Below are 13,119 nucleotides of genomic sequence, written 5' to 3' on the forward strand. Positions count from 1 at the left end.
AGATTTAGATAAATAAGTCTCACACTAATTCTAATTCTCTATACAACTCTAAATAAACTCATCTCTTTCTATGCAGCTGTCCTAAAGAAAATAACATTTTTGTTACAAAATCACACATTAGAACTTAAAAGATAATGTCTACATAAGAAGGTAAGGCATTTAAAAATTTCAAATTCAAATAAAGTCTAGGTGATTGGCCTAAACCATCTTCATATTCCTATATCTAAAAAGAAAAGACAATCAACATCATATAAATCAACAAGTACCTATTTCTATTAATAATGGATTCAGAAAAAAACAAGCTTTGAAATATTATCCATAGAGTGGCAAAAGCAACAATAAAGAGCCAAGTGTAGGGCTTCCAAGTGAGGTCTCAATGCACACAAAGTTGACACGTGGGACAAACTGGTGAAAAGAAGAAGTTGGTTAAAGAGCAGAATAGGCTGGTTAGTGCTACTAATGGGCAAAGCTGCCAACCATAGAAAAGTGTAAGCCACCCAGAAGCCAGAGCTAGCAGGGTCCCACCAAGGGACCACAGCACACAGAGAAGTAAATCTTACGGCAAAGACCTCAGCCTGAAGACCAGCTGCTCTCTTTTTCAGCTCCTCCCCTTGAGCCTCTTTCGAACTTAGTTCCTCCTTCAGTTGCTCTACCTGTCACGACATTGTTATTCTTTTTTCACTCTTGTCAATTTAGTTCTTTTTATCTGCTTTTGACCTCAAGAGGCCATGGGAAATAACAACAAATATAGCACAATCAAATCTATTCTCCTAGACCCTCCCCCCTTTTATGGAGACAGGGTCTTGCTTTGTAATTCAGGCTGACCTTGAACTCACTATGTAGCCCAGGCTAGCCTCCAACTCTTAGCAATGCTCCTGCCTCAGCTTCTCAGTGCTGGGATTATTGGTGTGCCTCAAATGAGCAATTTTCTTTTAAATAAAAACTTGCAATAATGATGCAATACCAGCAACTCTGTTTTTAATTCTGACTTTAACTTCATTTCAAAAAATGCCCTGTCCTTGCAAGCGCAAGGACCCGGTTCGATCGATCCCCAGTGACCAAAAAAAAAAAAAAAAAAAAGTGCCCTGAAGTCTGATAAAAAGTGAAACAGATCTTTTAGCATCGTTAAAGAGGTAGAAATAGTACCAAATTTTCAATTCTTTCCTGAGAACTAAAATATCACACATCATTACCTTATTTTTCATAAATTTAGAATGGCTCCGATACACCTCCATTTGCTTCATTTCTTCCTCCCGCTCTTCTGTACTCAAAGCCCCATTTGATTTCAGCATCTGAATTTCTTCTTCCAGGTCTCGGAGCCCACGCTCCATTGAGGAAATTTTTGAATCCTAAAGACAAAAAAAGAGTTAAGTGTTAAAGTAGTCATAAAAATGCAAAGAAGCTGACCTAATCAGGTCTTTTAAAATGTCAAAATTAATTTTAAAAAATAAATATACAGAAAACTGCTGCCTGGCATTTGAACATATTGTTTATAGACACCTAGAAGGGAAGAGGAGAGCTCTCATATCCACAATATAACTTTTCTTCTGTCTTTCCAGTTCTGTACCCTTTCAATTAAAGATGGGTTAATTAACAAAAGAAACAGAAGCATTGAAAAAAATTATTAAAATTTCACTATAATTTACAGTCAACAAATTTCTGGTAAAAGTTATAATACCAATAAGCCTTCTTTAGTTCTAATATTTTACTTATGACCCCTAGAGGATCTATTCCAATCCCAAAGAAGGAGAAAAGAACAGAGATTTTTAAAACTTTATACAATATTTATGATCATATATACAATTAAAAACTTTATAAACTTCACTGCAGAAAAACAAAGAATGAATAATTACATTAACAGTTCCTTGTTATAATATTAGAAATCTTATTCTCTACATTTCTCCACACATTTGAAGTATTTCACAATTTTGAAAACATCACCAGATATGGTGGCAAATGCCTGCTGACCTAGTAGTCTAAAGGCTGAAACAGGAGGATCCCTGAGTCCAGGAGTTCAGACCAGGCTGGTCAACATAGCAAAACCTCTGGAATACACACACACACACACACACACACACACACACACATGCACACACACTTTTCTTGTAAATCAACATCATTACCACAAATCTAACCTTCTGTAGTACATCCTTCTGGATTTAAGTTTTGGTTTGGTTTGGTTTTTGGTACCAGGAATCAAACTCACAACCTTGTGCTTGCAAGGCAGTTGTGGAGCCACTGAGCTAAATCCCCAACCCCTCAAGGTCTTGATTTTGTTTGTAACATTTATTTACCCCTAGATTACTTTCGATATTAACAATAACAGGAAAACTGATGAAGAGTTTTATATCTGTAGTTTACATGCTTATTCACTTAAGCAAGAGACTTTAAAGACTAAATTAGGTATAGCTTTATTTTACTAGGAATTTTTTAGAAAAATCCTGTAGTTAACAATTTTGAGATTGACTTCCATTTCCATTTTACCTCAAAAATTTCTTGGTTGACTTTACTTGCTCACGTAACTCAAAATACAAACAGTTTAAGGACCTATCATAACACAACTAGCTATTTTCAGGTCTGGGGACAGGAGAAGGGAGGATGTACTTCTTTCTCATTCATCATGATACCTTTAAAAATAACAAAGAAATAACCAAAGCATGGTGGCACAAACCTGTAAATGTCAGCACATTGGGAGGCTTGGAGGGGAAGACTGAGAGTTCAAGTCATGCCTGGGCAACTTAGTGACTCAGGAAGATCCCAGCTCAAAACAAGGGAAGGGGAGTGTAGCTCAGTAAGAAGGCTCTGGTCTCAACCCCCAATACCATTTTTTAATCACAGAAAATATTAATTAATAATTAAATAATTGTACAAATTTATTCAAATTAAACTTCTGTTAAAGAGACAACCTACAAACATGGGAAAACATTGTTACCAACTGTTCCTCAGACAAAGGTCTACTATCTAGAATATATAAAGAACTAAAAAAAGGAGACCCCCCCAAATATAAAGATCCAATTAAAAAATGGTCATCTGAAATGAACAGACACTTCTCAAAGAAGTAAAAGCAGCAAATAAACATATGAAAAAATGTTCAACATCACTGGGCATTTGAGAGATGCTGATGAAAACAACACTGAGATTCCACCTCACCCCAGAAAGAATGGCTGCTATCAAGAAATCAACCAGTAACAAATGCTGGGGGGTCGTGGGGAGAAAGGAACCCTTCTCCATTGTTGGTGTGAGTGCAGGCTGGTGCAACCACTCTTGAAATTAATATGGAGATATTTCAAACAACTAGGATTAGAAGTCTCATGGGACCCAGGTATTCCTCTGCTAAGTATCTTCCGAAAAGAATTTAAAAAATCATACCACAGTGATATATGTGCACCCATGTTTATAGTGGCACAGTTTGTAATAGCTAAAATATGGAAGTGGTTCAATTGCCCATCAACCGGAGACTGTGTAAAGAAGATGTGGGTTATTTTACATACTATATATAATATTAGACTACTCAGCCATAAAGAACAAGAAACTAGAAACTTTATACCTAAGTGGGTGCACATTGAGGCCATATTCTTAAGTGAAATAAATAGGACTCACATGTGTAAATACCAAATAGTTTCTCCAATGTGGAAAAACTAAAAGTGTAAATAAGGATCAAAACGGGTAATTGATACTGTGAAATACAAAGAAAATGTCAACAGGAGTAGGGGAAAGGAAAGAAGGGGAAAAATATGAGAAGTGGAAAAACATTGAAACAAATAAGGAAGGGTAGGTAGAGGGGGTGAAGGAAGGGCAATGGAACGGTAAAAAATAAGAACCAAGATACATCATGTAAAGGTACAAGTTCCTAATGATGAATGTAACTGTATTGTATACCTAAAATCTACCAATAAACTTAATGAAAAAAAATTAAACTTCTACTTTGTTCAAAATTATATGTATTGAGGGCTGGAGATTTAGCTCAATGGTTCTGGCGTCTGCTTTGCAAGCTCAAGGGCCTAAGTTCAATCCCCATTACCAAAAAAAAATTTAAATGTATTGACTTAATATGGCAATATATAAACCAGGATTTTGATTTACTCATTTAAAATCAGTCACCCTCTCATATCATTTCCTAACCCTTACAAGAACCACTTAAATTTCACACTATCTGAAACTCGCTTTTAAGATTATTATAAATTGGGCCACGGATTTAGCTCAGTGGTGCCACTGCCTGCCTCACAAGCCTAAGGATATGAATTTGTCCCGAGTACCCCCCAAAAAATATTTACTATAAATTATTCTTTAAGTATTGGGAGATATGTAAGAATTATATGCATATAACAATCTTTATAACATTCCAGTGCCTAAAACACAAGGCATATGCCTATGTCTAAAAGAAAGTAAAATACGGGTTCTTCCCTTTCCGTAGCCAGCGGTAATGAAAAGGGAGCAGCTAAAATAGAAAAGTGTATTTCTAGCACAATTGGGATTCTATATGAAACACAGCACCCAGGAAAGAACTACAGCTCTGCACAACACATGGAGGACTCTATAAAAAACTGTATAAAGAAGACTCTACAAGGCCCTTGTCAAAAACAACCTTCCATTTTCTCTTCATCCCCAACACTGAGGAAGAAGCAGCTCTTGACCAAATCCGCACTTTAACTACCAGTCATGTATCATAAAGGCTTCTCCCCAAAAGTGCAACTCTGAAAACCTTGCACTAGTACCCAGAATCAGAATCTTTCATGTTACTCTCTGAAACAAGGTAAAATCAAGCCTAGTACTTTCACCTGGTTGTAGTACCAAATCAACTGGCACCAAGCCTGAATTTACTTGATGGTTATTCCAACCAGTTTTCTCATTCCTACAAGGTATAATAAATATAAAGAAGTTCCCATTTGTCAGGCATGGTGGCATACACCCAACATTTAGTAGGCTGAGACAGGAGTATCACAAGTTTGAGGCCAGCCTGGGGTACACAGCAAGACCCTATCTAAAAAGGAACACAGAAACACAAGAACACACACACACACACACACACACACACAACCATTTTGTAATCACAGCAAAATTATCTTTTACAAATTTATTCAAATTAAATTTCTACACTGTTCCAAATTAAATGTTTTGAATTAATACAGAGATATAAATCAGGATTCTGATTTACTAATTTAAATTCAACTGCACAGAGGCCGGGTATGTAGGTCAGCTGTATAGCACCTGCCGCGCAAGCAAAAGCCTGGAGTTCAATACCTGGTCCAAAAATAAAATTAATCCACAAGCAAGTTCCTTTTTGCTTTACTTCTCTCTACTTCCTTACCCCTTGATCTTCAATCACTGATAAACCAATTCTACTGGGCCTACAGAATGTCTCCACTCTTTGCTAACTATTTAATAGTTTATCCCAAGCATCACTCCAGCAACGTGTTTGTTTACATACTGACTATCCCAAACATCACTCAGGCAGGTGTCATTTCTACCAGTCAATTCTTGTTTACATGAGATACACTCATATGTCTGTTTTATTTAACTATTTTTGCATACTTCTTAATTTAGAATATTGTGTTCACCTTCAATGTTTGTTTCTAGTGAAGTCTTTTTTGGGGGGAAGGTAGCAGGGATCAAACTCAGAACCTTACACTAGTAAGGCAGGCACAGTGCCACTGAGCTAAATCCCTGGCCCTTCTAGTAAAATCTAATAGCAAGTTCTGGTTAACTTCTTTTACAATTCATGGTATTTGTGAAAAATAATCTATAATTTTGTGCTGCTATCTATAAAAGCTTGGGGGGGGGTACCAGGGATTGAACTCAGGACCTTGAGCTTGTGAGCCAGGCAGCAGCACCACTGAACTAAATCCCTGGCCCTAAATAAATTTTTTATATTTCTCCAGAACTCAGTGATATACTTCTGCAATACAAAATGGACGTATTTGGGACACTGATACTGAATAGGAAGTGAGTGCCAAAATATCTTCAAAAGAAAAAACTGAAAATGGGCAAATGTTAGCATATCAGAGAAGGTCTGTATTATGAAATGGAAAGACAAAAAAGATGTCAACTATTCATAACACAGAAATGATAGAATTTGAAAGAAGAAATAACACTAAAAAATTCAACAGTGGTCAATGATTATAATAATTCTATGGGCGGTATTGGCAGAGTTAACCAACATCTAACAAACAGTCCTGTAACCAAAAAACTAGGAAAAAGTCTTATTATATTTATTTATGCTCCTTCTGACCCAAACAATATGAAACTCATTTTTTATTTATTCAGAACAAGGGGGTTTAAAAGGTCATCATTTACAATTTAGATTAGATTTAATAGACCAAATAATTGAAAAATATAGAATAGCAAAATGCCAATCAGGACATCCATCATCAACATCTTCACTATCATGTTTAGTGGGTAGACATTTTATTGAAATTATACCACCCACAAAAATGAGGGGGGGGGGAGAGAGAGAGAAGCCAACACTCTGTAAAAGTGTGTTATTTGGGCCAGAGATGTAGCTCAGTGGTGCCACACCTGCCTGCCAAGAGAAAGGTCCTGAGTTCCATCCCTGGTACTGAAAGGAAAAAAAAAAAAAGTAAAGTGTGTTGTTCAAAGCAAGACAATGATGGGAAAAAAATTCAGAAAGAGACTAGATACAACTATCCAGATTATAATGTTTCATTGTGTATTGAATGCTTTAAAATGTACCATACACAGAAATACTACTGAATAAATTTGATTAAATTCTTGTTTTTATATTTCCTGTTATCTTATTAAAATTAGTGAAAAAAAATACACAATTTTTGATCATCCTATATATAAGTAATTGGACTGGTTAAGTGGTTAAATTCCCCAAGATATAAAAATTCAAAAGTTTTCTCCCTACCCCACAAAAAAGCTGGTTTTTCATATAATTTCTCTGAAATCTCTCTAGTAACCCTCGAACCACAAAAGACCAAGAAATAAAGTTGGTGTTCTTTTGATTCCTCAATACTATTGCCTTTCGGTAAAGCTCATGTCCTTTTCACTCTTCATTCTGCCATTGAGGGAGTTCTCAACATTCCTACCATCTTATGAAGTATGGTACTCTTTCATAATTTTTCATGTCACACAACTTATTAAGTGTAGCTAGATTTTCCATCCAAGTAGTTTAACTATGAAAGCAAGTTCTTACTTATACCATCCATGTTAAAGATTTCTACCTGTTCACTAACTTAAAGCTGAGTTTTCAAAAAAACCATTTCTAGAACCCTGAATGTCCTTTAGATCCTTTCACAAAGTCAAAACTATTTCCACAGTAGTACTAGGCTATCATTTGACTTTTCCACTGTGTCAACATTTGCTCTAAAAGTATAAAAGCAATAATTGGCAAAACTGTTAATGTCTTACCACAAATCAAGGGAATGTTACAAATTCATGCTAAAAGATATGATATTCTTCAGTGCCAGGGACTCACAGTAAGAAAAAAAATTTTAAAGAATGTTCTTGATAAAGCAGTAAATCTCAAATACACACCTTTTTAATATTCTGTGTGACATGATGGAAAGCAATATGAAACACTTTCACTGTACACTGAGGTATCATGGATGTCCCTAACAATGGTACTTGTATGTTGCCTTGAGTTGCAAGCACAACTGGGTGATCTTCATGAAACACAATTTTTACTTAAAAGAACAACGGGAAAAATATGGTTACTGAGACTTTTTATTTGGCAGATATCTTCTTAAAATAAAGGAAGTAAGCCTGTCAATTTTAGAAAGTTACAATATCCTGAGATCAAGAAACTGAAGAATAACTGATTTAACAACATTCTAGAGAGCTCTTTTTTGGTCTGATTTGAATCATGACCTACAATTGAAAGGAAAGGAAATTTAAATTCCTTTAAGGTGTTATTTTTGCTAAGTCAGGATTTCCTTTCAAACTTCCATGGGTGAAGTATTATTACCAACTATTTTATAAAAATCACATATAAAAACACATTTTGATTTATAAGTGAAAATTAACTCATGAGATTCTTTATTAGATTTTCACTTACCTTCATCTCAATAACAGTTTGCAGAGCCTTTGTTTTGGCAGAGTCAGGGGCATTCTCAAACCTCCGGTGCATCTCCTAGAGAAGATAAGAAAAAGACAGTCAGTGGCCAAAGAGAATTACTTCAATATTATGAGTATCTGACCCCTTTCTATGTGACCAACTCTTCCCTGTGGATCAGAAAATCCAGACTGCTTTTAGGGTTACTTCAACCATGCAGGCAGGAGGGTCCTTGAATCTGAACACAGAGTTATTCAAAATTACTCACACCAGGGCTGGGGCTTTACCTCAGTGGCATTATGCCTGCCTAAGTCCTGAGTTCAGTTCCAGTACCAAAAAACAAACTAACAAAAAATTATTCATATCAACACAAGCTACTACAACAGCTATAACTCCCAACATATTACCAGGCTCATGTGGCACTCTTTCACACAATTCCAAGACCTATTCTCAAAACTCCAAACAATCAAAAAATGAAATTAGAAGCGGTTCCTTTTTTTTTTTTTTTGGTACCAGGGATCGAACTTGGGTCCTTGCGCTTGCAAGGCAGGAGGCAGCACCACTGAGCTAAATCCCTGACCCGAGTTTCCTTTTTAAAAGGAGACATAAAAGACATCACAACAAGTCTACAGTGCACAAAGCTATTGAAAGCATCCATGTAGACAACATCCCTTCCATAGTATCCACCCCAAGAATAACAAGCAGTTGGTTTCCTGTGATGAAAATCTCTCTCTCATGTTACTACAGATAGACAAAGATAAGAACACTATTGTTTCCTAAGTAGTTCAGGTTTAGAAAATGTCAGAAAAACTGTTTTTTAAACCCAAATTTTAATGAGTTCAGGACAGGAAGGAAGGATGTTAGGGTCTTCAAGGGTTACTCTGAAATTGCCAGACCACTTCAGGTAATTCTCTGGTCAGATTCTTCGAATGTCTCTGAGTTAGTCAGTACTTTCAAAGTACCCTGGGACTGTCCCCAAGGAATCCTGAGATGACTAGTCCATCTGAAATAAATCTTAAGCATAATAAAAGGAGATGGATAATATAATACTTTAGTGTACTTTCACTTTACTTATTCTTGATTGACAAGAAAAATGGTTTGTGAAAAAACAAGAAATGTAACTGCAACTTCACTGAGTTATTTTTGCTTAAAAGAGTAATCTTAATAAAGTGACAGAAGTTCTAAATTATCAAGTCAACAGTTTAAGCAGCAGTAATTTATGAACATCTACATACTCTATCTGACTGCTGAGCTGTAGCATAAACCTATATGTTTGAATACCTCTACTCTAAAAAGCATAAACCCAAAAATTTTGGAGTGCCAGTACAATGCTCAGGCTTCAGACTTTGGAGCAGTTCTACTTTCAGATTTTCATAAGAGAGATGACCAAATATTAAAGCCTATGCAAATATTCCAAATCTGAGAAACTCCAAAATCTGAAAAACTTCTCCTTCCAGGAAAGTCAGTTAAGAGATAATCAACCTGATAATCAACCCGTATTAATTATACAGCCTTTCTGCTACTTCTTTCCCTAGTACCAGCCTTCAATATGAAAGTAGGTATAAGTAGGTATCCCAACCATATATTTAAAAAAGATTAAACTCCTGATGGTCTTCTCAACTCTGCTCCATGCTTACAGTTATTCAAGGAAAACAACTATGAGGAAGGACAGGGGATTTAGCTCAGCAGTTCGGTGGTCTGCTTTGCAAGTGCAAGGACCCGAGTTCAATCCCAGGTACCAAAAAAAAAAAAAAAAAAAAAATGAGTTTTCTACATGTTTTACATTCTCCCTCAAGCCACACTTAGGAGACATAGTTAACTCTATCTTCAAAACCCAAAGATTTCCTGTCATTTTTACTGCTGCCATCTGGCATGAATCACTAAAAAACAATAAACAAAAGCATATTTTTCAATAATAACAACCCTTTTCAGCTCCCTCCCCCTCCACACTGTATTTTCAACAGAACAATTTTTAAATACAAATTTGATTTTGTCACTTCTTCACTCAGAACCCTGACATGGTTCCCCATGAAACCAAGGTACAATTGAAGTCTTCCTGGGAGGCTACAAGACCTCACATCTTTTCACCCTGCACACAATCACTTCAGCTCTGTGCAGCTTAAATACTCTGGTCATGCTTCAGTCCTACAAGACCTTTGCACAGGCTCCTTGTACAGTCTCTCCCTTTCTGCTATGGAAAGACTTTACCTCCTTCTAATCTTGGCTCCAATGTCTCTTCTGTCTTACTAGGTTTATTGGTTGTGATGATGCCACTGTGGTTAAGTACGAAAATATTCATATGATTTACTCATGCACACTAAAGTCTAAGAGTAAAAGGACTTCCTATCAGAAATTTGTTTTAAAAGCACTGGTGAAAAAAAGCAAGAAAGGGGGGACACATGAAAGAAGTGTGGAAAATTCCTGGTAATTGGTACATCTGAATGATAAGTATATGGAGTGACTGCTATACTGTTTATTACTTTTGTGTAAGTTTGAAATTTTTCATTAATAAATGTTCAATTTTTTCAGTGGAATCTACTGTATTTTAAATTTTAACACTGACAAAAAGGAGCACACTTCCTTTCCACTTTATTTTGCTTTACTTTTTTCCCATAGCACTTGTCCTCTAATGTATTATACAATTTATTATATACACTACTTTCAGTTTCACTCTATATTACTGTAAGCTTCACAATGACCAGGTTTTGTTTGTTTCACTCATTCACTGCTAGCTCCAAAGGACCTGTAATAATAGCCAGCACAAATGGTACCTGCCTAATAGATACTTGAGGAATGAATATTGAATAAATAATGAATGGCTACCAAACTTTAAAGAATTAGTTGCACAGGGTATCTTTAACTCATACTGACTCCTGCAGTGAATTATATGTACCTCCTCTCTCTTTTCACACAGCATGCTATACCACTCTTCTTTGACACTTACCACATTATATTTTAAATAACTTTCTTCTCTAACATATCAGACTATGAACTTTATAGGAAAAGAAATACACTGCATATTCCTCAGATACTGCCTGATATTATGCAACCATCAAAAAGGAACGGATATGGGAGCCATGCCTTCTCCCCCCACAGCTGCCATCTCTTGAGTGCTGGGAAAGTAGTCTGGGCCCCGATCCACCGCGGGAAGGAGAGCCACGCCTTCTCCCACCCCAGCTGCCATCACTTGAGTGCGGGGAAAGTAGCAGCATGGTTGCCCCTGAACCCAACCCCCCTCCCACACTCTCAGACCTCCTAACTGTGCCAGTCTTTGGATCCACTCTGCAGAGGCAGAGGTGGTCATCAAGGGTATTTTTCTGAGTTCCCAACTTTGAACATCTTTAAAGAAAGGGCATGGGAAACCTGTAATAGAACGCTGTGGAGTTCAATCATTCAGAAGGTTGGGGAACTCAATCTGGGCCTTGCAGCCCGAGGTCAGTCAGCATCATAGGGTTCAGCCATCAGCTAACTGAGACCAGGGGTCTAGCATCCTCGCTCTGAGCCATTGAATGGTAAATACACTATATTGACATTTTGTTCACTGCAGACATGTTCTGGACTGCTTCTTGACTTCAATTTAATTCAAATGATTTAAGGGTGATAGACTAGAGACTACCACAGGTGGTCAATGTCCAAGTTGCGCTTGATCTTAATGTGTTGCTGATTGTATCAGTTGGGGTAAAGCATTGACGTTGATTTGATGAGCTGTTTTCTCTGATGTTATCAAGATGAGAATGTCTGGGGTCGTTAGAGACACAGAAGCCTAGGGCGCAACTATATCAGGAAGATTTGGGTGATAACCCAGAGATTAAAACAAGGACAGTCAGACAACAAAAATTAAAATGAGAAAACACTTAAGCAAGACAAAAGGACAGACTTCCAGTTTACCAATGGCAAACAGTAGGACAAATGAGGATGAAAAGGCCGATAGTGGACCACCAGGAGACTCAAAGCACAGAAAGTAACAAAACAGATCAATCAGGCTCTAGAAAAATTCAAAACAGAAATAATTTCCCAGATAACCACAGAGATAGTGAGCAAAATGGAAGTTGCGATTCAAGACTCTAGAGCAGAAACTGACAAAAAAATAGATGAGCTCAGGACCATGATAGAAGCCATGAAGGCCCAGCATAAGAAAGAAATGGAAAAACTAAACGCCCAACATAGGAAAGAAATGGAATCCATAAAACAGATTCAAACAGATATCCAGGAGATTAAACACTCTATTGAAAGTGTACACAACAGAATAAAAGAATGCGAAGATAGACTCTCAGATACAGAAGATAAAATTGCAGTCAGTGACCATGAAAAGAGAGGTCTCTTAAAAACAGTAGGAGATCATGAGAAATCGATCCAACAACTCCTAGATGATGCAAAGAAGAATAACATTAGACTGATAGGAATACATGAAGTAGCAGGAGAAAATACAAAGGACTTTAAAAAGCTGTTCGCAGAATTAATGACAAAAAACTTCCCAAACAGAGGGAAAGAATTTGACATTCAGATAACTGAGGCATATAGGACCCCAACTACCCACAAACCAAAAAAAATCTATACTTAGACATATAATAATCAAGATCCCAGAAACCCAACAGAAGAACAAAATACTACAAACAATAAGAGAAAAGAAACAAATCACATGCAAAGGAAAGCCCATCAGAATCACAGCAGACTTTTCAACACAAACCCTTGGGGCAAGGAGAGCCTGGAGTGAGATATCTGAAGTCCTAAAAGAGAACAACCTCCAACCTAGACTGATGTATCCTGCAAAACTCTCTCTCAAAATGGATGGGGAAATAAGACACTTCCATGACAAAGAACACCTGAGAAACTCCATGAATACCATACCAGCACTACAAGCAATTCTAAACAAGATCCTAGAAAAAGACAATGAAGGCAACAACACCATGAGGCCCAACAGAGCAAATCAAATAGGCAAGGCAAGAAACTGAAAGGAGAAGGTGAAAAAGTAAAAAGAGTCAACAAAAGGACAATAACATGTCAATAATAAGTCAGTACATATCACTTATAACCAGCAATGTCAATGGCCTCAACTCACCAATCAAGAGAAACAGACTGGCAAAATGGAATAAGAAACAAAATCC

At 36.8% G+C, this 13,119-nt stretch overlaps 1 protein-coding gene across 10 annotated transcripts in view; it reads right to left on the reverse strand.

Moving 5' to 3' along the window:
- The window catches only part of Erc1 (ELKS/RAB6-interacting/CAST family member 1), a 445,074-nt gene that overhangs the window by 316,631 nt on the left and 115,324 nt on the right, over positions 1–13,119 (reverse strand). For 5 of the 10 annotated variants that reach the window (XM_010630417.2, XM_019208387.2, XM_019208386.2 and 2 more), the window contains exons 4-6: positions 8,018–8,092; positions 1,194–1,349; positions 570–653 (exon numbers count right to left, since the gene is read on the reverse strand). In XM_010630417.2, coding sequence (XP_010628719.1) covers positions 570–653; positions 1,194–1,349; positions 8,018–8,092 — 315 coding nt within the window. The remainder of the gene's footprint in view (positions 1–569; positions 654–1,193; positions 1,350–8,017; positions 8,093–13,119) is intronic. The other 5 variants (XM_010630422.1, XM_010630419.1, XM_010630418.1 and 2 more) reach the window with 1 other exon arrangement.

Source organism: Fukomys damarensis, unplaced genomic scaffold, assembly GCF_012274545.1.
Source record: "Fukomys damarensis isolate Sample0158 unplaced genomic scaffold, DMR_v1.0_HiC HiC_scaffold_5, whole genome shotgun sequence".
Taxonomy (NCBI): domain Eukaryota; kingdom Metazoa; phylum Chordata; class Mammalia; order Rodentia; family Bathyergidae; genus Fukomys; species Fukomys damarensis.